Below are 27,591 nucleotides of genomic sequence, written 5' to 3'. Positions count from 1 at the left end.
AAACAAGTAAAACTGATGATAACTTCAATAAGCAACGGTTAAACCAATGGATATGGAGTATGTTTCCGTGTTTACACCTACATTTTCAATACATCCAATAATTTGCTCTTCAGTTCTAGTGGTTTCATAAAGGTTAGGGTTCACGTTATTTTATAATCTATTAAACTGCGGGCCAAAAGTATAACGAGACATCTAAGAAACACTATCATTCATGAACACCAAACAACGTGAAATTAGAATATCTAGTTCATGAAACAACACTTGCAATATTGTTTAACTTGTTAAGCTACAGAAAAGTTCCATGAACCCCACCTACACTCTGTCATGCTTCTTCCTTTCTGACCTGTCATGTTATGTTCCGTCTTCAAAGAGGTTCATTTGTATTTGGACTTCAAAAAGGTCCACTTGAAACAAGAAACAATCTTTTTAACATCATCTTTTATAGAAAGGAAGGCAGAAAGGACTGCGATTGACATTGTCGGGTAGCAGATGGAGATGGCGTTTTTGTAATACTTAAACGATGGATGTCCTTTTGATGACCGTGGGTCCTTATAAAGTCCCCAGATTAACAAAAGCATGCCAAAAAGCCCCAATCTCCTTGATTTAACCAGACCTATTATCGCCCCCGCCACAGCCAAATAACTTCCTGCTAGAACCTGATGCAAACACAACTTTTATATGAGTTTCGTATCTGTTTTAAATCGGTTTTTAACGATCAATAAATATTTTGGCTTATGATTTAAGAATTTGAAGAAGCAAATAAAAAAGTAATAAAAGGCTGGATTAACAAACGCACCTCGATATGCTGTAAATCAGTTGTTATAGGGTATCGTTTGAGATCTTTCATATCGTATGTTTCAAGTAGTTTATTGTACTTTGGAATAGGCTTCCTGTTAATAATGGCTTTTCCAACAGCACCTGGATATAAGAGAGCCTTAACTACACCCGAGGGAATCACTTCACTTGCAATCAACTGTGAAGATGTTAGTTCCATTGGTGTTGTGCATTTACCGATTCTACATGGGAACCTGCATAGAGATTACAATAAAAAACACATCAACAACATGTATTTCATATTTCATGTTTGAACAAATCATGCTTGGAACTGTCACATAAAGACGTTAGTCTAATAGTCTAATATTTTTTAAAGATTCAAGGAAAACACTAAAAACTTATAGTAACAACTAATGTGCAGTTATGGTACTTGAGCCGCAGAGATTCAAACTATATAATAAGTTTCATATAATCATCCAAACTTAAGTGCTGATGTAAAGTTTTCTAATGTAGATTTGGCAGCACTAATGCAACCAAAACACACTCAACGTTGTGTAAAATACAATTAAAAACATATATACTTTACATGATCAAGCAAATTGATCAAACTAATCCTTTTCAATTCCTAAATTCCAGGATATTAAGACTGCATTTATCCCTTCAATCAAATCCAACAAACCAGCCCTAAATTAGTTCATTATATATCAAAAATATAAAACAGTAAATCCAATTTAAACACCAAATTTCAGACTCGTTAGCAGGTCTTAAACATGTCGATTTATATACGACACGAAACCTATTAAGCCCAAACCCAAACTTGTTCAACTTTGTGTCGTTTCGTGTATGTGTTAACAGTTCCTCGTCATAAATTGACAGCCCTATCTATTCCTAATTTCCTGTACGGCCATAAAGGATCAAGTAACTAAACACACACACAATATGTATATATATGTATATGTATACGTCATTATCTTACCGCATTGCCTTATATCAATTCATCGTTAAATAAAACCTAATTCCGGTCACAATATTAATAATAAGTAACCGTGTTTTTTTACACAGAAACTGTTCAAACCGCTTAATAAACGAACTGCTTAATAATCTATCAATGCAATACGAACGTTTCATACATCGACTTACGATAAAATCAATAAAAAAATTAGGTCAAATGTAATCGTTCAATTAACGGCTTTGAATTAAAAAACTGCAAATGTAAGTATTAATAATAAGAAGAAGAAGAAGAAGAAGAAGGTGCAAGAGAAGAGAATGATACCTGAAAAGTGGAATCTGGAAGAAAATGAAGAAAAAGAAGATTCTAGAAGCAGTGAAAGAGATGATTGTTGCCCACACCTTCACTTTTGATGCCATTAACGATGATTCTTTTTGCTTTATTATTATTATTATTATTATTATTATTATTATTATCGTATTATTTATATTAATATTTATACACACGCGCTTTTCTTGTTTCAAATCGGGTCGCCGATCGGCTACTGGTATGGCCCACGATGAACTGTTTTCCTCCATAACCGTTTCCTCATTGTTTTTACATGCTTTTTTTTTAATTTATTTTTTTTAAATAACAATTTTCTAGGGTCTTAGCCATTCATAGTTATGCCTATGAAATCGGAAAAAACCGATCCGAAATCAAAAAATTCAAACCGAATCGAAACAAAAATTAACTGTTTGTTTTATGTTTTTGTAAAAACCAAACTGAATTCCTAAATTTTTATTTTTTATTTAAGTAATTTATAAAAATTTAACAGTTATGTAACTCAAATATATTTTGTCAAATGTATAAATTCTATTAGTTAACAATTAATAAAATTATTTATATCTAAATTAATTATTTTCAGCCAACTTTTTTTTCCCTCTAAAATTCTCAAATTCAAATGGCAAGAACCGAAACCGAATCGAAACTAAAACGTAAACCGAAAAACCAAAATGAAACCGAACGGTTTCAAAATATCCGAAAACCGAAGTTTTGATTTTCGGTTTGGTTTTAACACAAAACCACACCAGCACCACACACACTTCTATTTATGCCACGACAAATTCACACATATAGCTATGATATACTTGAATAAGTTAATATGTGTATACGGTGACATCTTATACATGAAAACCGAACGTAATAAACGTCACGCGAATCTTGATAGTATCCACATTTTATATATGTTTATGCTCTAAAAGTTATTTTGTTTTGTCACATTTCATTTTTAAGTTCTCTCAAGAAAACATTAGCCCTCAAATGTTTTATTTAAATTAGGCCATAAGCTCAGTAGTTAATGTCATTCGAGATGTTGTATTTATGATTAAACATATTCAAAGATTTTAGGTCCAAGCTCGGGAGGTTAGGCTCAATGATCATTACGGAACAATTACGAGAGTAAAAGTAGATACTGTGTATTTCACGACTATAAGGTTGTACACTATGTTCTCAAACTTGTACATTTATGGTTTTCAATACTCTCTAACTAGTTGGCTCAACCCGCCGCGTTGTGGCTTAGTTGCGCAACCAATTTCTTGTTGGGCTGCGAACATTATCTATAGCAACATACATTATCATTCCCAAACATGATGATTCTTATTAAGACAATATATTTGAGTCATACATGATGATTCTTGCTAGACAGCCTACAAAAAATTTTAACACTACATGTTTACACCGAGTTTGCAGTTTATGGTCTATTTGGGCTTTTTTTTACAATTTAGAAACAAAACTACTACTTGCTTAACTATGCATAGAGGGTTTTTTACAAAAAATTATGGCATTATCTTGCCAAGAACATTGTCATTCCCAAAAATGCTAGTGCCCCATTTTGTTCATTGCATCTTTTGCTTCTTTTCACCTGCATGTCATTTATTAGATAGGTTAGTTACATCTATATGTTGACCAGGTATGGGTGGCATAATTTTTTAAATTTAAGTTTTAAACAAAACTTATTTAATGTCAGTTTCGGGTTTGGGAACGTTAATTTTTCAAACGAATGGGGTATCCTACTGGTGTGAGAAGTGTAAAAATGACAAATTATGACAAAGTTTACCACAGGAAACAAAATTTAAAGAAAGAAATATATTCCAATTTTTAAAGAAAACCAAGACGTATTCAATTATACATTATTGTTGTCTTAAAGATTATATAAAAAACAATTGTTGAATGACCGACGCCTTCCATTTTCGTTGCTGGTGTTTAAATAAAGTTAATATAGAAATATGTCAGATTATCATCAAGTTTAACATAATATATTATTATGTCAATGTCCTTAATCCATTATAACTTACCAACTTTCATGAAACTAAATAAAACAAATAACAATCATATGACACCTTAAAGGAGCAAATTAGTCATTGCTCGCATCTATTTCAAAGCCTTGATACAAAGCCTTGATACAAAGATGTAAATGCATCATTTAATTGTTTTCGTATGGGTTTTGAACAAAATGGGCTTCACATAGTTAAGTGTTGAAACATAGTAGTGGTGTGTGACTAAATTATTATTTATCTCAAACTAATGACATAATTATGTATGGAAATTAAGTTATGTCGGTACATGGTGTTTCTTGGATTGGTCTATTGGATTTGGGATCTGGTGTAGTCGGTGACAGGCTTGTTGCGGAAGATGAACTTGATTGAGGTGCGTTAGTGGGTGTCTTTGAAATGTTGCTGACGGTAAATGACTTATTTGGCCTCACTGTCAAGGTAAAGTCCATCATCACCCCTATCATTGCAGAGATTGGTGGTGGTAGAATCTTTTGGTCATAATATTCCATACCATCACCTGGCAGTCAATTTTCAGGAACTCCATCATTGTTTCGTTGTAGATTACGACTTTGGTTGTATCTGTGTCATCAGTGATTCGTGCGTTTAGGCAGTACTTGTGATATAGTTAATATTTAGCTGGGTTCATTTATTTGGTAAGGTGAGTTGGTTTTGATACTTACTGAATGTTTGGAGTGACAATCTTGTGGTTAGCGCATGCGAATGATGGTTTCCCATTATGCTGTAGTTGTAGTATGTTTGTGCATTTTGAGCATTGTGCAAAGTACCAATTTCGGTGAGTCTCAACCTCAAAGATTCTGGCCTTGTAGGTATAATTCTTTCTTTGATGCTGCAGAAATGTCATGTGGTGTCATGTGATCAGAAGAATAGGTCGGTGCTCTAACGCCAACATTAGATACATGTTATTTAGATATTTTTGTGTTGTGCTTTCTTACCGGGTTCTGTTGAGGTATTTCCTGCAATAACTCATGGATTGTTATTGGTCTTGCGTCTTCATTGTCTTGTGGGCCAAGTGGTAGTCGTAGCAACCTGTTTTTTATATCAATTCTATAAGTGCGGACATGAAGGCATAAATGTTATTTGTTTTGAAAATGAAGTTTTGTAGGTTACCTGTCAACGTGTTGCTGGAAGAAGGGGCATGTTGGGTTGGCAATGACGGTTGTTAGGTTGGTTGACTCCAGCTGTTTCATCCTTGTTTGCATACAATCACAATCGGTTTTTAATTTTTACGATGTATTGATGTCACCTTTTTTTCTTAATGTTAGTTCGTACCGTCATATTCTGTCACTCTTGCTGATGTGATTGCAATTACATCCCCAAAAGTTGTTGTGTCGTCAATCAGGTCTTTCTTGTCAGACCATAAGGTTATCAGAACATCGTTGTTGCTGTTTGACATCATAATGAATTTACTTAAATATCATGGTGTTAGTCCTATGAATAATGCTTTGAGTTATTATTGATGTTTACTTGATGTCTTTTATTTTCATCATTCTGGCGATCGTTTTTCTGCTCTTTATGTCTACTAGGTTGTTGATGATGACACGACCAATGTAATCTGCAATTTGTTGTGAAACTGTTAGAGTTGGTATGAGAGACCTTTTATGTTTTTTTTGTCGTGTTGATGCTTACCGGTGAGTATATCCCATGATCTAAGACATTGTTGTAGTACCTCATGGCTTACGAAACTGTAGTAGGACTTTGGAATGGTCTCATCAGATATGAATTCGAATTCAGCCTTGAGTCCTATTTGTATTGAAGCGCTGTGTGAAGTGACTGACATTGACCTTCTTGATGGGATTGCGACGTACTCAGTGATGTTGTAGCATGATTGAACTTTGATCAATGATTCAAAGTGCGATTTGTGATTTAAATCAGCGACAACGTCTATTCCATCACCTTGCACCAACATAATAGACGACATTATTTTTAGTTATGTTTAATTTATTTGTGACATTATTACTAAACGAACAAATAGGGTTAACTTACATGGCGGTCAACAAATAAGTAGCACCACTCTGGACGATTGCTCTTTGATATCCATTTTTTTAGTACACGAACAGTGATGATCCCTGCCTTTTGTCCTTCTTTTATATCAGAGACACGTATGTTTCTCATTTATGTATAAAAGAGCATGCAAGGAAAGAGAAATTACATAGTTGACCAAAGTGTGTGATTTAGCAATTTGTGATTGGTATATGTTTGAGTGATAAAAAGTTGTGTGTGGAAACTAGTATGACTATGCGTATGATCTTTGCTATATAGTTTATATTATTAGTTGAATGTGATGTTTATTGTGTGTGGAAAGTATACTACGACTATGCGTATGGTCATTGCTATATAGTTTATGTTATTAGTTGAATGTGATGTTTATTTGATCTACGAAGTCAAAATATAATATGTTGTTGGTGACTTGTAGAGAACAGTGACAAAAGACAAACCTTAGGTGACAATGTGGCGAATCCTCTTCTGCTACAACCAGGGAGAGCAACAACACACGGAAACTGTTGCATGAAACAAAGAGAAAACAGTCCATCAGCGGATCACAAAGCGAAAACCATCAGCATCCGAAACACGACATGCAAAACACTAAATATGAGTAAAAACTTGTAAGATGAAAAAAAAAAGTTGAGATCAACATTATCAAATAAGTATCTTGCCAGCAAACGAAACAAATAAGTTTGCAGGTATTTTCTCATGTGACATATAGTTGGATGTGTACAAAATCATAATCATTACATATGAACTAAGTACAGTTGCTGATGCTTTACTTCGTTTAAATGTATTAATTTATTTTTTGAACAAACAGAAGCAATATAACAAACATATTTTGATGCTAGTTTTTCTGAACCCGAACTTTAAACGAGCTAGTTATGATGTAACTATTTCCCACCCAAAAAACATGAACAACCCGACATGTAAAATCCGAACTTTAAACAGGCTGGTTATGATGCAACTATTTCCTACCCAAAACACATGAACAATCCGACATGCAAAATCCGAAGTCCGAAAACAACCATTATACCACACAATTTGGTTGTCAACAGAAAGATGCGGGTCAACATTAACCATCTCAAGCATTTCATAAAACACTTAGCGTGCATGTGAAACAACAAAAAACATCATTCGTAACTTCCAAAAACGCCTTATTCGGTCCAACTTATTTATCTCAAGCATTTCATCAAACACTTGGTGTGCATGTCAAACAACAAAAAACATTTCGAAAGAAAATACTCCAAACATGTATGACAAACACAATTACCATTTAACCTCAATTTCACACTAAACACCAAATGAATAACAATCGTCCAAACACAAACAAAACAAAACCAAAATGATAGAGCGGGGGGGGGGGGGGAAGAAATATGCAAAAACAATAAAAAAAAGAAGAAAAAAACAGAAAGATAGAGCAACAACCACAAAACATATCGTTGAACAACTTGAACATGACACAATAAAAAGAGAGAGATATGAGACACAACATACTACCCGAATGTCAGACGATAGACCTACTTCCGGTCTCCATCTCCTACAAAACAAAACCAATGTGAATAGCAAAAAAAGGACACACGACTTCGAAAGAGGTCAAAAGATACCTTAAACCTAGAAAGATATGAAGAAGATCCAGGGGAAAGTAGGTTTGAGTAAAAAGTGTGTAGGAAAAACAATTTACGGAGAATATAATGGAGAACAGCAGCTCAAACCACTTGCCAACAGAAGACACGTATGAACTTCCAAGGACACGTGTTTAGCTAACATGATGAAATAGAAGGTACAAAAAACTGAACACATGGTACAACACCTACAACATCAACTCAGTCGTAAATGTAATATTATAAATAACTATGTATTATAATATTTTATAATATGATGTAGTATGTTAAATAATTTGTAATGGAGATATGAGGGATGACCTTGGCTTGTTAGGGTTTGAGTCCTGATCTCACCCAGTTTTACCGGCTCCTTGCTGTCGTGCCGTTTGGCGGGCGTAGGGGTCGGGTTTTATCCGGGAAATCCCTCAATAGGTGGACCGCTAGGGGCTCCGTCCGCCCGGACTAGTGGCCGGCTCGGGCTACCTTTAGCCAATGGGGGCCGTGTACGAAGTACCCGGCGTTACTTAGTTGGTCATTCAAAAAAAAAAATTATTAGAATTTTAGTCACAAATCAATAAAAACCTATTAAAAAGTACGTTGATTCATGCATTTAATATCAACATTAAAGAATATAACTACAAAATAAACAAAAACTTTTCAAATAATACAGTGAAAGTTACATTTGTTTAACGATGAAAGATATATATAAATTAAAAGAGGCAAGACGAACTAGCAAAGTACAAACCAAAATGAAAAAGATTACAGCTCAAAACTGTATTAGTTAGCTACATCTCTTATCTTCCTCCGTGAATAATCCATCTTAAAGAAAACGTTTTCCGAGTCGAACAGTAGTGAAAGGAAATAAAAGAAAACTTGAAAACATTTGTGTTCATAAGTTTTTTATTAGTTAAAGCTAAACAATTTTTTTAATTAAAACTCAATGAAAAAATAAATAAAAAACTTTTAAAATTTTTCCAAATCTAACCTCTTAACTTCCTTCAAAAACTTTTAATTTCCTTTTCTTCTTTACACTTTACACAAAGTTAAATTATATCATTTACCTTTTCCTCATTTTATTCTTTTTCTCTTTCCCCTGATTATTTTCTTCTTTTCACAATTCTTTTTTCTTTCATTTATTATTAAAATCAAATTGAGGATTGTTTGCAGCTTATCAAGAAATCCGTTCTTAGACCTACCGGTGACCGGCTTCGCGAGACCATTTCGATCTACGCATGGCTAAGCTCTATTGGGCGGTGGCTTATCGAAGAACTCATGAAAACGAAAAAGATGAATTTGATTGAATAACTCTCAAACTCACAACCAGAAAAATAGAATTGTAAAAACTTATTACAAACTAATAAACCTTAATCATAACTTTGATTAGGTTACAAAACCATGATGGATAAAATTAGAGATGGGCTAGCTTGAACTTTTAACTATATAATAAATAAAACTTATATCATAAATTATATACAACTTATTAATTTATACCTAATTAATTTAATTAATTAATCCATCAAATTTGCATACCTTGAAAATAACGTCCAACATATTGAGGAACACAACTTTACAAAAGCCGCTTTAATGAACGTTACATGGATAATAAAAGTATTTTAATAACCAATCAACAACAAAATAATAAACAAAGTGACATTAACATTTCCAACGTATACGTGTAGACAAGTCCGATCGTCAAGCCTATAATCAACAAGGCTTCCGCTTCAACATCATCACTAATTTCTAGGCAAAAAAAAATAACACACCACAAAGACACAAAAAAATGGCAGGCCTACAGAGATCATCAGTATCATTCAGAAGACAAGGATCATCAGGTTTAATATGGGACGACAAGTTCTTATCCACCGAATGCACACCGCGGTCATCCAACGTTGATCAGGTTCAAATTGCCTCTTCAAACACGACGTTAAGATCCATCAACACTGTTAGACAAAATTCGTCTAGACACGGTGGAGAAGTTAACGGGACAGAGCCGTCGTCACCTAGGGTTCCGGTTTGTGGACTTTGTCGTGTTTTTGGTAAGGCTAATAACAATAAAATTCGTGCACGAAAAGATTTACGTAAACGTAGCATTGCTTGCTTGCTTGATTGATTGATTTGAGAACATTGGATATTGCTTCGATCCTTGTGTTTTGTTAACATAATAAATAACGAGGTGTAAGATTTTGTTTATCTATTTATTTTTTTTTTAAATGACGTGATGTGCAACGTAGAGACAGATGTGCCCTCAACTGGAAGGCTATAGCTTATGGTTGTTACATCTTTTTTTAGATATTTGATAGACATTACCGAAGTTTCACTTTGAGGTGACCGGAAACATATTACATTTTGCTGATTCGAGAACATATAACTTAATTTAAAATAAATGATGTGGATATCCGGGATATAAAAATTTAAAAACAGCATATTACGGACGTTTGGATCAGTTTTGTGTTTAAACCGAACTTAAACAAAAGTTTTGGCTTTTATGTTTTAGTATTTTGGTTTACGGCGCGGCCTTTGTATTGGTTTGGTTAAGTTGTAGTCATGTTTTGATTTTACATTTAGGTTTGAAATTTTCGAGTTTAAAAAAGATTAGCCAAAAATGATATTTACTAAGCTAAAACTTTTAGGCTATTTTAACCAACAACCATCGTTTAACGAATATTTTTTGCATAAATTTGAAAGTTCTACTGTATATTGATTCCGCCGATAGGTTTTAGGTTTTAGAAAACGGTAATGTGTCGATAAGTAAATATCATTAATTCTGATTGGTTAAAGTAGCCTAAAAAGATTAGCCCCAAGCTATTTTAACCAATTACCATCGTTTACACATTATCGTTTACTTAATTTCAAATTTATTTCCGCAAATGTATGCCTCGATAAGTAAGTTCTACTGTACATTGATTCCGCCAATAGGAAATAACTTCATTTACGAGCTTAAATAAAATGGCTAAGTCTACCATGTTGCTACTAATAAGTTATGACACACCTAACAGCCAGGTGAGCGTCGTCAATCTCTACCAACTAATCAATTAATGACAATGCCACAAAGGCAATGACCTCCCACCAGTGTCACAAAATAACATGTCCCCGTCCCATGGGTAAATCCATATGAAGGATTGGTATGTTAGACCATTCATTAAACTCATTAAAAACATACTTTCAAAACTTCTTTCTTTTACACTATATAACCCTACTTGTATGCATTTTGCCCCAAAACATTTGGATTAGAGGATTCATAATTCGCATGATCTGCTAACACTTCAATATTAAAGATACTATGCGTGAACTGGACCCGTGAATGATCGTAAAATGTCTATATATCAATGCCAATGTCAAAAGCAAAAACTACAAGTGATTCAAGGTTGAGACTTTAATGATGCTTAGGATCCGATTAGAAACCCTTGAAGTCCCCATGCAAAGATCTTAACGAAAAACCAAGCTTTAAACGAGTTTCTTACCTTTGAACGGGCTCGACAAGTCTGAACTAGTCAAGAACAATTTGATTATGATTCCGACTATTGTTGTGATTTCCACGGATCAATCTCCCTAGAATCCGATTATGTATCCAAAGGTGTGCTCAGATCTTAAAATCGAACCGATGATGCATGTGGTAGAAGATAGCCTACCACATGGCTTAATGTGAGACATGCACTAACAACCAGTGGCAGATCCATGAACTTTCACCAGTGGGGGGGGGGGGGATATGTTCGATATAAACACTCGGTTGTAACGGGTCAAAACAGGTGGAGTATAATGGGCCAAAACATGTCGAGTGTGCAAGTTTTGGTTTTTTAAAAGCTACATTGCATAAATCAATTCAACTTAAAAAAACATATAGAATGAATAGCCACTATGTCCGGACTCATGAGCCTTGTAGTTGTATAGACTTATGTAGCCCGTGCATCAAAAATATATATGCAGAAAAGTAATAATTAATGCATACTATTGCTTTAAGGGTTGATATTATAGCCAATTCATTTAAAAAAAAAACAAGAAATTGATTTGATATTTTCCGTTTTCATTTGGGCTTTCTAAAGGCCAATGTGCATTCTTAATTTTGTCTTGGAGGGCATGTGGGTTTTTTTTGGATTCCACTAACATATTAAGCTTGATGAGCTAATTTCAGTGGGGGTCTATCCTCTTCCTGAAGCATGAATGAATCCGCCTATGCTGCCAACAATGCTTTTGAATATATAGCTTGGTAAAAACATTCTTAGGTAATTCCTGTCATATCCATATAAATACATTAAAATTTAATGTTTTCTCTCTTTTTTTTAATTAAATAATATTTTTTTATACATATATCATTATCTTTTACCTCTCTTTCACTCACAACCATTCTAAAAAACATTAAAAAATTATACGATACGTACGTGGAACCCCAACCAAATTTAACTTTGCATACAAAAAAAACAAACTTCTTCACCATTAATTTCTTCACCATCATAATTCAAAAAATAGAACTTCTTCACCATTAATTTCTTCCCCCACAATTCTTACCCATTTTACAAATTTAAATCTTCTGTACCATTAAACCGTTTCGAAATATCATCCTCCAGAAATATAATTTGCACAATTGATGTTGCTCAAAAGGTGCGCGGCCTTAAACGAATCTAGCTCTGACAACACTCAGATCTGAAATCAGCTGCTGGCATCGGTCGGAATAGTTGCTGAAATCAGATGATATATTCACTTTCATTGGGTATATATGAAATTTCTAAAGTTTATAAAGATATATATAAAATTAATCCTTTATACTATACTTTACACCAATAATTTATGTATTTGCCCAAGTTTGAACTTGAAACCTCCACTCTATAAGCAAGCCCCACATTGGCAATTTGTGTGTTTTTTTTTAAACGACCAACTAAATAACGCCAAGTACTTCGTACGCGGCCCCCATTGGCTAAAGGTAGCCCGAACCGGCCACTAGTCCGGACAGACGGAGCCCCTAGCGGTCCACCTATTGAGGGATTCATCGGATAAAAACCGACCCCTACGCCCGCCAAATGGCACGACAGCGAGGAGCCGGTAAAACCGGGTGAGATCAGGACTTGAACCCTGGCAAGCCAGGGTCATCCCTCATATCTCTCATATAAATTGATGATAGTGAGGTTTGAACCCCCTACCTCTCACTAGTTAAGTGAGTGCGCTACCATTGAGCCACATCCAATTTATAATTTGTGTTTTTTTTCTCTCTCATTTTTTATTTGCTATAATCTTAATGCATGGAGCATTTTTACCATAAATTTGTGCATTTATTGATATTTAATATAATGCATTATTGTTATTTATTATTAAATATATATATATATATATATATATTACTTGATTATCTAAATTTTATATGTCCGAGAAAAGGAACATCACTATTATATTTTCACTCTTTTCTTTTAGAAATATTCATTGTAATAATTTATGTTTTTTTTAACAATAAAAGTTATTTCTATTCACTAAAACAATGTTTTACGTATTTATTTTAAGATGCATGTCTTTACCGTGTGGAACACCCTCACATTGAAACAATGCTTTTTTTATTCAATACTTTATTTATTAATTTTTTTTAAACTACATTTTTATTTCTTTCACATAAGAGGTTTGAACCATCGTCTTTTTGAAAGACAAAACCTAATATAACTCCTTGATAATATATTAGGCCAAAGATCCTTTGATATGAGCATTTAATACCGTAATACATGCATTTCTTGTTATTTAATAGCATATGATTACTGTTATTTGATACTAAAATATATTAATTTCACATGGACATCTAAATTCTTGATTATAAATTTATAATGCTTAAACAATATTAAAGAAACCATTTCCTTGAATATAATCTTTTAGTTTCAATATACCGAGGTATCATAAGCATGTCATCCATAGAGTTTTATGTTGCATTTTTTCTCATACTTGTAATTACCGGTAAACATACATCACCTCTTTTTTTTATAAAGCGTTAATGTTTTACCAGTGTACTTATAACATATGAAAAACACACTTTTAATGACTTACTAATTATTTTTATTGATCAATAAATGCTAACTAATCAGGGAGCATGGTGGTGATTGGCCACAAAACGTGTGAAGAATATTATAGTTTTAACCAATGTGTGTTTAAGGAATGCCAAGCTGCTTGCATGGCTAGAAGAAGGTCGTCTACAGGCTTTTGCGTTAAACCAGATTGTTGTACGTGTATTTGGATTTGTTAAGGCACATGGATTTTAATAAAAAGAAATATTTATTATCGCCTTTAGTTAAAGAGTATAACTGTATAAAGCTTGAATACATCGATGACGAAAGATAATCCAAGTTATACCCAAAGTTCAAAAACGGGTCTCGTTTTCGGGTTTGAAAATTGATGAATGTCACATGAGCCTGGTGGGTCCGAACTAATTAAGAACGATTTGATTATGATTCCGACTTTTATAGGTGATTTCCACCGATCAATCTCCTTAGAATCCGATTATGTATCCAAAGTTGTGCTTGGATCTTGAAATCGAACCTGAATGAGAACTCGGTTGCACTTTCTCTCTCTACAATTTATTGGTGAAAGTAAATGAAGATGCGGGGTGGTTGTTGAATATTTAGTAAGGTTTCCATCCCTATATATTACACCGACACCCACTTAGTTTCTTGTTTAAAGTCGTTTAGTCCATAACTTTTGTTAAACCCTCTTAACAACTAGCCTATAACAAAATATATGTAGATATAATAATAATAAAAAAAAATATGTTCTATTATTAGAACTTTGGGCTGCTATACGAAACTCGTATATATTATGATAGAAAAAAAACTAACATATTAAAAAAATCAGACACATTTAATAATATACATTGTACTGGGAATATAAAAATAAGTCATTAAACACTCAAAACAATACTAACAATCATATAACTTATGACAAAAAAAATAAATATAAATATAACCAATGATGTAGTAGATGGCATGCCACATGGCATAATGATAGATATGTCTCAAATTAATTAATACGACTCATATGAGAGTGTGTAAATAGAAAAATGGGGTGTCTCAATAGATGGAGCCTTTTTATATATAGCTAGGTAACTAAAACCCGTTGTGATGCGACAAGACAGTTTATTCGGTCTTTAGCATTTAAGTTTGCAAGGCAACGACACTAAATCCAAAATGTCAAATATGTGAGAGCCCAAAACAGTATCTTAACACGTATCTATGATTATAGCGACACAAATTCGGTTGGTATAGACTAACTTTGTTGCCATACTGGCATCAAACTCAAATAATAAATTACTAACGCCTAAAATATCCGTATGGCTTATATAATACACAAAAAATACATGTTTAAAACGACGTTTATTTGGTCGGTAAAATCAGGGCATTGCAGCCGCGAGTTGACGCGAATTCAGTTGATTTCAGTTACTTTGATACAGTACCAGAACTAAAAAAATCGTGTAGCTTATTATACAAAAAAACATATTTAAAACAAACATTTAATCGATCAGTAAAGTTCAAGCTTTGCGGCAGCGAGTCGGCGGGAATACGTCCGGTTTCTGGTACATTCACCACGGTTTCAAAATTAAAAAACAAAAGCAAAAAAGAAAAAGAACATTAAAATAATCAAGAAATGATTTTTTTAAACAATTAGACTAACTATAAATGATTAGGGAAAATCCTCAAAATAGCCTATTTATATAATGTAGTTCCAAGTTTGTCCCATTAAATTCAAGTTTCCAACTTTGTCCCTTTGGTATCTCGTCGCCGACGACATGTTAGCGAACACCGACGATGTGTTAACATTATGTTGCTAACATAGGGTAGCAGCGATGCGTTAATACCCTATGTTAGCAACATAAACGCATCGTCAACACTATGTTATGTCAACAAGTCACCGAAGATGCGTTTATGTTGCTAACATAACATAGGGTTGACGATGTGTTTATGTTGCCAACATAGGGCAGCAGCGATGCGTTATCAACTAACGCATCGTGGAACCCCTGCTTTAAACATTAACACATCGCTGCCACTCTATGTTAGTAACATAACACATCGTCAACCTTATGTTATGTTAACACATCGTCGATTTTCGCTAACATGTCGCCGACGACGAGACATCAAAGGGACAAAGTTGAAAAACTTGAATTTGGGAGAACAAACTTAGAACCACATTCTATAAATGGACTATTTTGAGAATTTTCCCAAACAATTGTGTGATGTGGACAACCAATCTTTATCTATAGTTATGATGCATACTTTGTAATGTTTAAGAAAATGAACATCATTATTATACTTTTACCCTTTTAGTAATATTAATAGTTTGTGATTTTTTAACGATAAATATTATTTCACTTTAATTTAAACAGTAAGTTATGCATTTGCGTAGGTTTGAACCTAAAACCTTCATTTTAACAGACATATGCCTATACAAGATAAGCCCCACATTAACAATTTGTGTGTTTTTTAATCTATTATTTTTTATTTGTTATACAAAAAGTTTAGTGTATGTTGCATTTAATACAATAATACATGCATTATTATTATTTTTATTTAATATCATCTAATTACTGTTATTTAATATTAAAATATATTCATTTCACATGCTCATCTAAATTCTTAAGAGTTTAAATTTATAATGCTTAAACAATATTAAAAAAACCATTTCCTTGAATATAATCTTTTAGTTTTAGTTTAAGTATACCAGGATATCATAAGCATGTCATCCATAGAGATTTATGTTGCATTTTTTCTCATACTCGCAATTGCAGGTAAACCATACATTACTTAATTTTTATAGGGTGTTAATGTTTTACCTCTATACTTATGACATATTAGTAACACACTTGTAATAACTTACTAATTATTTTTATTGCTCAATGTATGCTAACTAACTAGGGAGCACAATGGTGATTTGTGAAACGTGTCAAGAAACTTATAAGGTTACCCCATGTTTTTTAAGGAGTGCCAAGACAATTGCATCTATGGAAGAGGGTCGAAAACTAGCTTTTGCACTCGTGTAGATATTTGTGTCTGTCTTTGGATTTGTTAAGACCCATGGTTTTTAATAAAAACTAATTAATTATTATCATATTTAATTAAAGAGTCTAATGTCATATATAATGTTATGTAGGTAACAACATTAAGAACAAATTATGCTTATGAAGAAGATATGAATGCGACTGAAAAGTAATTTTTTTTATAGAAATAGTTGTAAAATAAAATTACTTGTTTTTTTAAGTGTAAGAGCTAAAAATCATTATATAAAAAATCTTACACATTTTCCATTACGATATAAAATTAAATACTGTGTACTTTTTATAAATTTACCTTTTTTTTTACTTCATAAAACATATCGATCCATATTATAATTAGTTTTAATAGAATCATATTTGACATCAAAGTTATTGTTCTTAATAGTATATTCATATGTGAATATAAGTAGGTGTATAACTATTGGGTTATGCCCGTGAGCCAACTCGACGTTGTATAAAATTTATATCTATACTTAAATGTTGTAACCCTGTCACAACAATAAATTCGTGAATTTAAAAAAGTAAAAATTTTAAAGTTGAGACATTTACATGTTTTCCCTACCTATGATCACTAGTTATATATTTTCCCAAGCCAAAAATATAATTATATATTTCGTCTACATGAAGCATATATATTACATATTTATTCATTTAATTAAAATTAGGTTATTGAATGACTATTTTACCCTTATTTTTATGAAAGGTTTTTTAAACGATTCCGAATAACACGTGGTTAAAGAAGGTCATCTCGACAGCATACTTTGTAGCGATTATTAGACGAGGTACTTAGGTACTTAGCATTCTAGAACTTCTTTTACAACACTGATTATAAGACAATAAATGGTCTCGAGTAGGCCAGTAAATGAACCGAACGTTCGTTGAACAATTCGTGAACCGTTCGGCGGGAAGTTCGTTTATGTTCGTTTATTTAATAAACGAACGAACATGAACACATGTTTTGTTCGTTCATTTATGTTCATGAATGTCCATTTATGTTCGTTTATGTATTAATAGAAAATCATTAAATATTATCTGGATATGTCATCTGCTTAACGGTTTTATATTTGTAAATTTGTGTTCATTTATGTGTTTTCATTTAAGTTTGTTTGTGATTCACATTGGTTCATATATGTTTATTTATGTTCGTTTATCTTTGTTTAGTTATGTTTGTTTAGATTATAACAAACGAACATAAACGAACACAAATTTTCAAAATTTAAATAAACGCACATGAACATAAATATTTGTTTGATTAATTATAAAGTTAAATGGACGAACACGAATATGTCCTTGTTCGTGTTCATTCGATTCGTTTACGGGCTTTCGATATTCACATTAATGAATACATCGGTCTTATTCTCTAGCCTTTACCGATTTTATTTGTGTTTGTCTGTGTTCGTGAACCATTCGTGAACACATTAATTTCCTTAATGAACGAACACGAACAAAAAATCTCGTTCGGTAAGTGTTCGTGAACCGTTCATGAACACAATATTTTCTTAACGAACGAATATGAACAAGACCTTGTTCGTGTTCGATCGGTTCGTTTACAGCCCTAGTCTCGAGGACAAAACCTATTTAAGAGGGGCCAAAGTTATAATATTCCTATTTTAATAATCTTTTTAAACTTACATATCCTCCTAAATTTGGTATTTCAAACTATGATGAGTTAAACTATGGTTCTCGTTAAAAACCTCATTTAAAAAAAGCTAGTGTAGAGTAAATTGTAAAAGATAAAGAATAGAGGGGTGCAATGTGAAACTTAGGGTCCAACTTGAGTACTTGACTATACTTAATCAAAGAAAGATGAAAGCTACCCACTAATTAATTTTCATGAGTGTTTGATGAGTAATTAAAGTAATAAATCATATTTTGACATCAAAGAAGAAATGAAGACTTAGTTTTTGTGTTTCTAAAGACTCTTTGGTAAGTAACGTCTTCAAACATGTTAACTTATTGACATACATTAAATAAAAATAAATGTTTGACAGTCATAGAAATCTTTCTATTTTATACGATAAAAATGTGTTTATAAAGCTAGAAATCATGACTTTTATATAAAAGCCAGTAAGTTAATAAGACTACGTTTAAGATTAAATTGTATTAATTATAAAAAAACAGTACAACAAAGATTATCCCTTAATTGGTGAGGTGTCATTGTGTCAATATGACATTACTTTTGAACCACACAACACTCTAGAATAATATAAAGAACAAGGGTCTCATAGTAATATGTAAAAGTAAAAGGTAATAAAGTAAAAAAGAAGAAATAAATAGAAGACTCTTCCAACATGCTTCAACTAACAATCTTTTGAATCCCTCCAAAAACACATCAGTATAATATATGTAAGTGTAAATTCCAAAATATTAAATACCCATTTTAGTTTTTAAAATAAAAATAATTATAATATTTGTATTATCCAACAATTTTGAGAGAGATGAACGAAGCAGGATCATTATTATTATTTGCTTCTGTTCAAAAATTTGTTTGTGTCATTGTTTACTTTGTACTTCTGTTTTCAAATTCTGCAGATGCAGCAGGAGGTTTTGGTTCTTTATTACATCAGTTACCAGATTTGGGGGTTTTTATGAAGGTTTTTGAGTCAAGAATCGAGTTGAATGTTAAGGATTACGGTGCGAAAGCGGACGGTATCGGAGATGATACGAAGGTGATTAATTGATGATTAAGGTTAATGTAACAGTGGTTTTTGTAGAAATGCCAAAGAGTGTTTTTTATATGTTAAAAAAAGCTCATGGCTTGCTTGAAATTGGTTTGGTTGTAAACGAGCTGAGCCCGAGTTAAGGTGTGACTCGATCTATCTGGCTCGTTGCCTCGCTTGTTTGACTCGTTTAAATTATAAAATAGTAACTTTAATATTTTCTTAGAATTGATAATTTATTTATTTATTTATTTTTTTTGCTGCAAATTGGTGATTTTGTGAACATTTTGAGGTGTATTTGAAGAATTATAGCTTGTTATTTTATTTTGTTACTAATTTGAATTTGTTTTGTGAGTTATGCAGTTAGTTATACATATTAAAATCTATTTATAGATTCTGTCAAAAAAATGTTTTTTTTATTAAAATTCGATAAAGATAAACAAGCTGACTCGAGCTAAAGTTTTGAGCCCAGTAAGATAAACGAGTTGAGCCGAGCTGGATCATTTAACTTCGAGCCTGAACCCAAGTTAAAACTGGCTCGGCTCGTTTACAGTCCGTAAAGTCTCCATGAAGAACACAATTGTTAGCACGTTCTGCTTTCGTATGCATATGTTCTATAAAGGAAATAATGGGTTAACAGTGCCATGTTTCCGTCAGGTTTTCATGGATGTTTGGGACATTGCGTGTTCTTCAAAGGTGGAATCAAGAATCATAATCCCTGAGGAAAGTTACTGTCTTGTTAAACCTATCAGTCTCGGAGGACCTTGCCACTCAAAAGTAACTTTAACGGTATTAAAAACATTAATAAACTTAAATAATATTCCACCACAAGTCCACAACACACACTTATCTTTTTAATAATTATTTTCCATCTGCAATTCTGCATAGATTGCAGGTTCCATTGTTGCTCCGAGTAATCCTGATGTTTGGGACGGTAAAGATACACATAAATGGCTATATTTTCATAATGTGCATCACTTAACAGTTGACGGAGGTGGAACCATTGATGGAATGGGCCAAGAATGGTGGGCCACGTCTTGCAAAACCGACCCAAAAAATGTATATTGCTGCATACAAACATCTTCACTGATCATTATATTATTTCTATCTTATTATTAATATATGTTTTTGTAACCTTTTTACAGCCTTGCAGACACGCTCCAACGGTCAGTACTGATGGATTTGTTATTATCTCGAAAAGAGGATAATATTTAGCTTATTATGCAGGCTATAACTTTTCATAGATGCAACAATTTGGTGGTCAAGAATATTATGATTATGAATGGTCAACAAATGCAAATGGCATTGACCACATGTGACACGGTTGCATTGTCGCATCTGAGTGTTTTTGCTCCAGTTGGCAGCCCGAATACTGATGGTATCCACATAAGCGAGTCCACTGATGTTGATGTCAAAGACACCACTGTTAGAACCGGTTGGTTATAAATTATATTGATCGGATAATTTTCTATGATTATTTTTATTCAATTGTGTTATGAATATTGATCAGGTGATGACTGTATATCTATAGTCAGCAATTCTTCAAAAGTTCAAATCAGGCGGATTGTTTGCGGTCCGGGCCATGGGATAAGGTAAAAACCATTAATGGAACGGGCCGATTGGCCGAACAAGTGGAAACATGCAAATCATTAAAAAGTTTATTTTAATGCTTGCAAACTTATTAGTTATTGTAATAATTCTAGTATCGGAAGCTTGGGAGAGTCGGGCACCTGTGATCAAGTGTACGATGTGAGTGTTCGAGGGGCGTTTCTGTCCAACACTGAAAATGGCCTCAGGATTAAAACATGGCAGGTACTATTCATATTAGATGATAATCAGTCGATTTGGCCTATTATTTTAACAGATTATGTACGTAGAATGATAACAAAAATTAGCAGAAAAGAAAACGTATAAAAGTGATTAAACTGGTTATTTATTCATTTATTGATTATGTGCATTAGGGTGGTAGTGGTTTTGTACGCAACGTTACATTTGAGGATGTTTGGATGCAGAACGTATCGAATCCAATCATAATCGATCAATATTATTGTGATTCAACCAAGCCATGCCCAAACAAGGTATAATATATTTTCCATTTCAAAACAAAAATGTATCATTCGGTATCTAAAGATGTGATTATTTTTTATATATATATATATATATATATATAAATAATGCAGACTTGTGCTGTTAATGTGGAGAACATATCTTTTGTGAATATTAAAGGCACTTCAGCTACTAAGGAGGCAATAATATTTGCATGTAGTGATGTTTCCCCTTGTGAAGGGGTATATTTGGAAGATGTTGAAATTGTATCAGCATATGGGGGTGCTACAACCTCATTTTGTTGGGAAGTCAAAGGGTCAACCTCAGGCTATGTATACCCCCCTGTTTGCTATTCTGGTTGTAATAGTTTCATTAAGCAGTGTGTTTTATCTACCACTCATCTTCAAGCAATCTAATCAACATATTTTAACTTGTATATTATTATACAATGAAAGTTGTTCGTTGTCCCAGATCTGGCTTTTTTTGCACCATATATGTTAAAAGTCTTAGGGGCTGTTTGTTTACATCTGAATAGAACCATTCAGATGTAAGGATCTGATTCATTCAGACTTCAGACTGTTTGGTTTCAAACAGAAAAACACCTGAATGGTTAAAATTAGGGATGAATCATTCAGACTTATTGGTATTGCTGAATGAGACAGAGGTTCATTCAGATATGAATGAACCAAACAGCCCCTTAATGTAGCTAAGTTTTAGGTGCTCAAAGTTTGATTCGATTAGTTTGATGTTAGTTTTGGGTCAAACTGCTAACTACAGGTATGAAAACAATAAATTACTTGAAATAAGTGGTAGGATATACCAATTTACCCGTCCATACCTTTCGGGCTTAAAATATGGGACGCGACATCTTTCCTTTATCCTTTCCATACAAAGTGTAAGAAAGATTTTGGATCATTAGATTAAAAAAAAATCAATGAAAGAGAAAAAGGGAGAATGCGCATCACCATTTTCATTCATACTATTTTTTGACCTTTTTCAAGTTCTCCCATTTTTTAGAACGGCGACTTTATTGTATTTAGGCTATCGCATTTTCCAAAGTTGGAGAGCCCCCGATGCCCCACTCTAGCCAGACTATATTGTCTTAACCGGGCCCACGTTGGCTTTGGCGTTCCCGGGAAACCATACCGCTGACTGCCACTTGACAGTCGTTGTGCCACCACAAGAGCAGAACACTCTCTGGCGTAACACACGGTGGAACGAAAACCCGGGCATAAGTACACTGCATCGACCCATATAAAGTGCGACCCGGCCCAAAACTTACCGAACCAGACCCATAACGTTTTACAGGATCTTGGAATACCATCCCCTTCAACTTATTTGCCAAATTATTCAACTCCTCCAACTCCGCAGGGCTATAAGGAGACTGATTTGGTGGACTTGCGAAGGCGACATAAGCCCACTCGGTAAAATCTCCTTCAATCTTATGATCGGCATAACGCACCATGCATAATAGTTGTTCTAAGGCTGTCCAAGCCACACCTTCTTTCTGTTTAGGACATTTATTTTTAAGATATGGAATGGTGGCGTTGACGCACTCGAGGCAGGCTTCTAGTTTGATATTGGGGGGGGGGGGCAAAGACCGATGGCTGAAACTCCATAGCCACTCCCTATTTCGTAATCGTGTAAGATCCCTGAGCTTTTCCAATGGTTCTAAGAAGTGCATTGAATGCGCGATCTCGTCCTTCTAGGCCCTCAGGGTTTAAATCGCCACCTTTGTTACACACGAACGTCTGATGACTACTTATGTCGGGTTTTTGAGCCATGGAGAGATTAACATTATTGATGATTGCTTGTAGAAGGAATATGAGTGAACTAAGGTTTTTGGTTGAAAGTTTTTGATATATTTTGTTGCCATTAAACTGATATTTATGGCTATGTAAGGTAACAGAATTTTAAAAGTAACTTGAATTTTGTATGGTTCTAACTGATTTACTATTAAAAAAACATGTCTTAATGTAGAGTTCTAATCTTATACAATTAAGTTTCTTTCTACTTAATCTCTACCTCACGCATTTAACGTAAAAGAATCAAATACTATATGTTTTTGTTTATGTTCGAGTTTTGAAACAACGTATTAAACGTTCAGTAATTATATAGAAGTTGAGTTTGGCTTGTTATTATTATTATTATTTGGGGGGGGGGGGGTGTTTGTTACACCTTACCTATATATGTATACCTTTCTGTTTGTTATATGGATTGCAATAGCTCCATTTAGCAGACTATTATTATATCAGCTACTAATCATCAAGCAATCTAGTCAACATCTTTTAACTTGTATATTATACAGTGAAAGTTGTATGTTGTCCTTGATCTGTTTTTTGTAGCACCATATTTGTTAAAAGCCTTAATGCAGCTAAGTTTAGGTGCTCAGAATCAATCATTTTTATGTCGGTTTTGAGACAAACCGCTAACTATAGTTTCCAGTCTGGTTGGTTGGGTAAGCAGAACCATCTTGATTCTTGGCCGGTCAAAACAGTTCAGTTTTGGTAGGTTGACGGCTTGAACTCGTTTTCCTTTGCAAAAATGTTTGCCGGTATTAAATTATAGATGATAAAAGTGGCGTATACAATGACGCGTATACTTAGACACCCGTTTTTTATGTCATGTCAACGCCACATGGACATGTGGGCTTTTTCCAATTTTGTGCGTAGTGGTTGATATGGAAGATTGGGTCAAAATCTATTTGGGAGCTTATGGATCGGCGTATATTATCATAAGCATAAACATAAGTGAGGAAACCCGATTCATACTTAAAAAAGGACCTCTAGGACGGTACCATCGGCCGCCTATGACGTTGAAGTCTCTTGCAAATATTATTTAAATTAAATAAATTAATTAATATATGAAATAAAAAGGTGAAATAAGGGTTTATTATTGGTTTGTAAAACAAACGTATATCATTGGTTTATTATTGGTCCGTACATGTGCCTCAAACGTAGTTGCCACAAATTAATGAAGGGTTTTTTCAGCGAAAACACCCACATCCGTAGGGGTGTTTGGTTGTTTCGTCCAAAAAACTAGAAAAAATGGAACGGAACACCCCACTACAAATGCCCAAAACATAATTAAACTTCACATTACATTATATGTAAAATATATCATTGCAACAGTTTTTTATATAAAAGAAGCTAACGTAAAACAAACTAGTAAGTCCATTATGATCTCCTTCCAAATCGTTCGAGTGTTGTTATTACTGATTCTACAACAAAAAGTAACAAGTCAGTATATAAATTTAATCAAAATCATACACACACACATATATATAGAATTATGTTTATTTCAGAAATGTTTCTTACCAATCAGATTATTTCTTTTCACTACATTTTTTGAACTAGTTAGCTTGTATTTAAAGAGATTAAATATATGAACTAGTGTTCCATACTTCCATTTCACAATGTACATGACATATTTAAACTCTTAGTAATATATGTATTATTACCTCAAGTCTGTAGAGACGTGGATGAGACAGTCGCCGTAAGTGTCTAAGGAAGAAAATTATTATGCTGATACCAAAAATAGCAATCAGTAGATGCGGCTATTCCAGACAATGATCGCTGTTTGCTACAACAATTATGAAGCCTATTAGTTATATCTGATAAACATTTCATGCAGTCAGCCTCGGCTATGCCAAAAGTACACTGCATCGGCCCATATAAAGTGAGACCCGACTCAGAGGTTACTGAACCAGACCCGTAACGTTTATTTTCTTTTGTTACGGCTGGCCTCTTCAGCTTATTTGCCAAATTATTCAACTCCTTCTCCAACTCCGCGGCACTATAAGTAGACTGATTTGGTGGACTTGGGAAGGTGGCATAAGCCCACTCACCAAGTTTTCCAGCTGACGAAACATCGGCATAACGCACCATGCAGATTACTCTTTCGAAGACTGTCCATGCCACACCTTCTTTCTGTTTAGGACATTTTTCTTTAAGATATGTATTGGTCTTGTTGACACACTCACGGCAGGCTTCCAGTTTTATATTGGGGGGCAAACAGCGGCGGACCAGACTCCATCACTTTGCCCTATTTCGGTACCACTGATCAGTCTAATATTATTGAGAAGTGTACCCAATGCACGCTCTCGATTTATTATGTCTGCAGATGTTAACTCGCCTGTTTTACTACACATGAACGATTGATAATTAATACGTAGGCCGGGTTTTTGAGCTATGGAGAGATTAACACCGTTGCTGATTGATTGAAGAAAGAATATGAGTGAAATAAGGTTTTTGGTATCCATTTTTGGTTGAAAGTTTTTGATACATATTGTGTTTCCATTAAGCTGATATATATGGCTATGTAAGGTAACACAATTTTAAAAGTAACTTGAATTTTGTATGGTTCTAACTGATTGATTGTAAAAAACACATTTCCTAAAGTAGAGTTCGAATTTTACATAATTAAGTTTCTTTCTACTTGATCTGTACCTCACGCATTTAACGTAACAGAGTGAAATACTATATTTGTTTGTTATACATATATTATCAGACTCAAACAAAAACAGATGTGAGGTTTATACGATTTTTTTTTTCAAAATAAGAAATTTGATGTAGTGGAATGGTTTACAGGAGAGAAAAATAGTGATAATGTTTTTAGGTGATCCGTCATTTAAAATGACGGATCTCACATTAAATAATGGGTTGTCAGGTTTTGTCAGGTGAATTGGACAAGTAACTAGTGTTCCGACATTTGAATTGGCGGATGTCCAGATGATACTTGACATTTTAAAAGACAAGCGTGAACAGTCGTGACAGATTTGACATGTGATTCGACAACTCCTAATATTCGTTTTTCTTTTTTATATTTGTTGGATTAATTTGTTTACTTTTATATTATTTTTTATAAAGACTAATAATTAGTATTATTTATAAAATAATATAATTAACTATTAAAAATTAATTAGTATTATTAAAAATACTAATATGTTTTTACTTTTATTAATTATTTATAGTTAATTGGTATTATTAAAAAGACTAATAATACTAATTAGTATTATTAATTAACATTGATATTGATTAGTATATTAATATTACATTTAATTAATAAATATAATATTAACAGAGTTTAGCCATATTTTTTTTTGATAAAATTGAGTTTTGTCATTTGAAATAATAAGTGTCATCTAAATATCCGTCATTTCAAATCACAAGTGTGAACATTACCCGTACCAACAGATCTGACCCAGATTTGAAATGATAAGTGTCATCTAAATATCCGTCATTTCGTATAAATCGCAGGTTCATTGTTGCTCCAAGTAATCCTTTTATTTGGGGCGGTAAAGATACACATAAATGACTTTATTTTTATAATGTGCATCACCTAAATAACGGTTGAAGGAGGTGGAACCATTGATGGATTTGTTATTGTGTTGAAAAGAGGATGATGATTAGGTTGTCATGCAGGCTATAACGTTTTATAGTTGCAACCATTTGGCGATCAAGAATCATATGATTATGAATGGTCAACAAATGAAAATGACATTGACCACATTTTACACGGTTGTAGTGTCACATCTTAGTGTTTTTGCTCCAGTTGACAGCCCGAATACCGATGGTATCCACATAAGGGATGTTAGGGCCCAAATTTTATAGTCGGATCTATGCTCAGGATCTCAAATATGTTCAGGATTCTCGAATAAGTTTAGTATCCTAAGTATTAATGCTAATAAATAGATATTTCTCTCTTGGTGTTGATTTGTAATTGCAGATATTAATTGTTGATTTACTCCATGCGAAATACACGGTTGGTGGTTACATAAAACGTGTGGAATGAGTTATAACCGCTAGGATTAAGGTCCAAGTAATGGTTAAATATTGACTATTATGCTGAAATCTCGCACTTATAGTTACTATTAGCACGTGTGCGACCACGTTTGGTGAGTAACTCCCAAAAGAATCAGTCAAAGACGTGAGATGAACATTTATGAACGTGGATAGACTCAAAGAAGGGTGCTCCAGCGGCTATATTGGAAGACTCTTTCAGTTCCGGGATACTTGGAGAGTTAGTTAGGGATTTCAGCCTATCCTGCCGATACAAGTATTCTGAGGATTATACTTCGGGATATCCAACTGTCCTTTATTATTTTTGTTTGCAGATAAGACCACGTGTTTAATGTGCTAATAAGAACGTGGGTTTGCAACGGCTATTAATGAGGCTTCGTCGGCTCAAACGTGGGCAGCAATGGATCATGGGAAACTTAGTCTAGGGTTTC

General features: G+C 33.5%; 4 protein-coding genes, 1 long non-coding RNA gene and 1 pseudogene across 5 annotated transcripts; 3 read left to right on the top strand and 3 right to left on the bottom strand.

Annotated features, from left to right (window-relative positions):
• Positions 1 to 164: 164 nt before the first annotated feature.
• Positions 165 to 2,144, bottom strand: LOC143585960 (uncharacterized). Its single transcript, XM_077067626.1, has 3 exons — positions 2,048 to 2,144; positions 797 to 1,028; positions 165 to 656 (listed from the first exon to the last, which is right to left on the bottom strand). Exons 1-3 carry the CDS (start codon positions 2,140 to 2,142, stop codon positions 375 to 377), a joined length of 609 nt encoding a protein of 202 aa, XP_076923741.1. The 5' UTR covers positions 2,143 to 2,144; the 3' UTR covers positions 165 to 374.
• Positions 2,145 to 4,854: 2,710 nt separating this feature from the next.
• Positions 4,855 to 5,940, bottom strand: LOC143585953 (uncharacterized). Its single transcript, XR_013144625.1, has 4 exons — positions 5,686 to 5,940; positions 5,524 to 5,611; positions 5,167 to 5,441; positions 4,855 to 5,085 (listed from the first exon to the last, which is right to left on the bottom strand). It is a non-coding gene; the product is annotated as an uncharacterized LOC143585953 (long non-coding RNA).
• A 3,486-nt stretch (positions 5,941 to 9,426) lies between these two features.
• LOC143586760 (uncharacterized protein At1g15400-like) lies at positions 9,427 to 9,756 on the top strand. Its single transcript, XM_077068241.1, has one exon. It carries the CDS (start codon positions 9,427 to 9,429, stop codon positions 9,754 to 9,756), a length of 330 nt encoding a protein of 109 aa, XP_076924356.1.
• Positions 9,757 to 19,072: 9,316 nt separating this feature from the next.
• Positions 19,073 to 21,775, top strand: LOC143587921 (putative polygalacturonase At1g80170). The gene is made up of 9 exons (XM_077069077.1): positions 19,073 to 19,322; positions 19,971 to 20,102; positions 20,202 to 20,372; positions 20,459 to 20,479; positions 20,541 to 20,748; positions 20,824 to 20,905; positions 21,017 to 21,125; positions 21,275 to 21,391; positions 21,494 to 21,775. Exons 1-9 carry the CDS (start codon positions 19,092 to 19,094, stop codon positions 21,773 to 21,775), a joined length of 1,353 nt encoding a protein of 450 aa, XP_076925192.1. The 5' UTR covers positions 19,073 to 19,091.
• A 3,087-nt stretch (positions 21,776 to 24,862) lies between these two features.
• LOC143586752 (cysteine-rich repeat secretory protein 55-like) lies at positions 24,863 to 25,246 on the bottom strand. The gene has a single exon (XM_077068229.1). It carries the CDS (start codon positions 25,244 to 25,246, stop codon positions 24,863 to 24,865), a length of 384 nt encoding a protein of 127 aa, XP_076924344.1.
• A 747-nt stretch (positions 25,247 to 25,993) lies between these two features.
• The window catches only part of LOC143586742 (putative polygalacturonase At1g80170), a 67,347-nt pseudogene continuing 65,749 nt past the window's right edge, over positions 25,994 to 27,591 (top strand).

This window comes from Bidens hawaiensis, unplaced genomic scaffold, assembly GCF_021521415.1.
Source record: "Bidens hawaiensis isolate Kalapana, Puna unplaced genomic scaffold, B.hawaiensis_p1.1 tig00001575_1, whole genome shotgun sequence".
NCBI lineage: Eukaryota > Viridiplantae > Streptophyta > Magnoliopsida > Asterales > Asteraceae > Bidens > Bidens hawaiensis.
This window is presented reverse-complemented; position numbering and strand designations above follow the sequence as displayed.

What these genes read in the sequence shown, in the direction of transcription:
- LOC143587921 (XM_077069077.1), top strand. Translation starts at nt 19,092, where the DNA reads ATGAACGAAGCAGGATCATTATTATTATTTGCTTCTGTTCAAAAATTT. An exon ending in GTATCGGAGATGATACGAAG is followed by an intron (nt 19,323 to 19,970) that starts GTGATTAATTGA and finishes TGTTTCCGTCAG; the next exon opens with GTTTTCATGGATGTTTGGGA. An exon ending in GCAAAACCGACCCAAAAAAT is followed by an intron (nt 20,373 to 20,458) that starts GTATATTGCTGC and finishes ACCTTTTTACAG; the next exon opens with CCTTGCAGACACGCTCCAAC.
- LOC143586760 (XM_077068241.1), top strand. Translation starts at nt 9,427, where the DNA reads ATGGCAGGCCTACAGAGATCATCAGTATCATTCAGAAGACAAGGATCA.
- LOC143585960 (XM_077067626.1), bottom strand. Translation starts at nt 2,142, where the DNA reads ATGGCATCAAAAGTGAAGGTGTGGGCAACAATCATCTCTTTCACTGCT. An exon ending in TTCCAGATTCCACTTTTCAG is followed by an intron (nt 1,029 to 2,047) that starts GTATCATTCTCT and finishes ATCTCTATGCAG; the next exon opens with GTTCCCATGTAGAATCGGTA. An exon ending in CTGATTTACAGCATATCGAG is followed by an intron (nt 657 to 796) that starts GTGCGTTTGTTA and finishes TGTTTGCATCAG; the next exon opens with GTTCTAGCAGGAAGTTATTT.
- LOC143586752 (XM_077068229.1), bottom strand. Translation starts at nt 25,246, where the DNA reads ATGGTGCGTTATGCCGATGTTTCGTCAGCTGGAAAACTTGGTGAGTGG.